This window comes from Tupaia chinensis, unplaced genomic scaffold (assembly GCF_000334495.1).
Source record: "Tupaia chinensis unplaced genomic scaffold, TupChi_1.0 Scaffold000037_17, whole genome shotgun sequence".
Lineage (NCBI taxonomy): Eukaryota > Metazoa > Chordata > Mammalia > Scandentia > Tupaiidae > Tupaia > Tupaia belangeri.
The window spans coordinates 1219-2180 of record NW_006159475.1 but is presented as its reverse complement, the minus strand read 5'-3'; the positions used below and the strand labels follow the sequence as shown (position 1 = coordinate 2180).

General features: G+C 41.2%; 1 protein-coding gene across 1 annotated transcript in view; it reads left to right on the top strand.

Moving 5' to 3' along the window:
• Positions 1 to 663, top strand: part of SPIN4 (spindlin family member 4) — a 763-nt gene extending 100 nt beyond the window's left edge. Inside the window, 1 exon segment of the mRNA XM_014587842.1 lies at positions 1 to 663. This exon segment is cut by the window's left edge and continues 6 nt beyond it. Coding sequence (XP_014443328.1) covers positions 1 to 663 — 663 coding nt within the window.
• The last annotated feature ends 299 nt before the right edge of the window (positions 664 to 962 follow it).

The following is a 962-nucleotide window of genomic DNA, read 5'->3' as shown; positions in this document are numbered from 1 at the left end:
CGAAAGTCCCCTTGCGTCACTCGTAGGAACATCGTGGGCTGCCGCATTCAACACGGCTGGAAAGAAGGCAATGAACCAATGGAACAGTGGAAGGGCAATGCCCTAGAACAGATTTCTGTTAAGCCTACTGTCTACGTCATTAAATACGATGGCAAAGATAGTGTGTATGGACTAGAACTGCACCAAGATAAGAGAGTTTTAGCTCTAGAGATCCTTCCTGAGAGAGTGCCAACTCCTCGTGTCAATTCAGGCCTGGCAGATTTCCTGATTGGCAAGGCAGTGGGACATGTATTTGAAGGTGAGCACGGTAGGAAAGATGAATGGAAGGATATGGTCCTGGCGCGAGCCCCTGTAGTGGATACTTGGTTTTACATCACCTACAAGAAAGATCCAGTCCTCTATATGTACACACTGCTGGACGATTACAAGGATGGTGACCTGCACATCATCCCAGATTCCAACTACTATTTCCCTACCACAGAACGGGAGCCTGGAGAGGTGGTAGACAGCCTCGTGGGCAAGCAAGTGGAGCATGCCAAAGATGATGGGTTCAAAAGAACCGGCATTTTCATCCATCAAGTGGTAGCCAAGCCATCTGTCTACTTCATTAAGTTTGATGATGATATTCATATTTATGTCTATGGTTTGGTGAAAACCCCCTAATTCATGGTGTTCTTTGAAAAAGTTGTGGAACTATTTTATGTAAAATGTTTTATGTTCTAAAAAATGTTTTATGTTATAAAAATTGTGAACTTTGAAAACAATTTTGGTGTCAGAAATTCATGAAAGTGTATAAATTTTATTGTGCCTCCAAATCTTACATTGACTAGTTCCACAATTTGCCCCCAAAGTACTTTGGTACTCTTAATGTTGCCTTTTTCTGTAATTGAAAACTTAAATTGGGTGCTAAGAGAAAATGGAAAAGTGTAACTGTTGCAATGCAAAAGTAGATTAACAAAAAT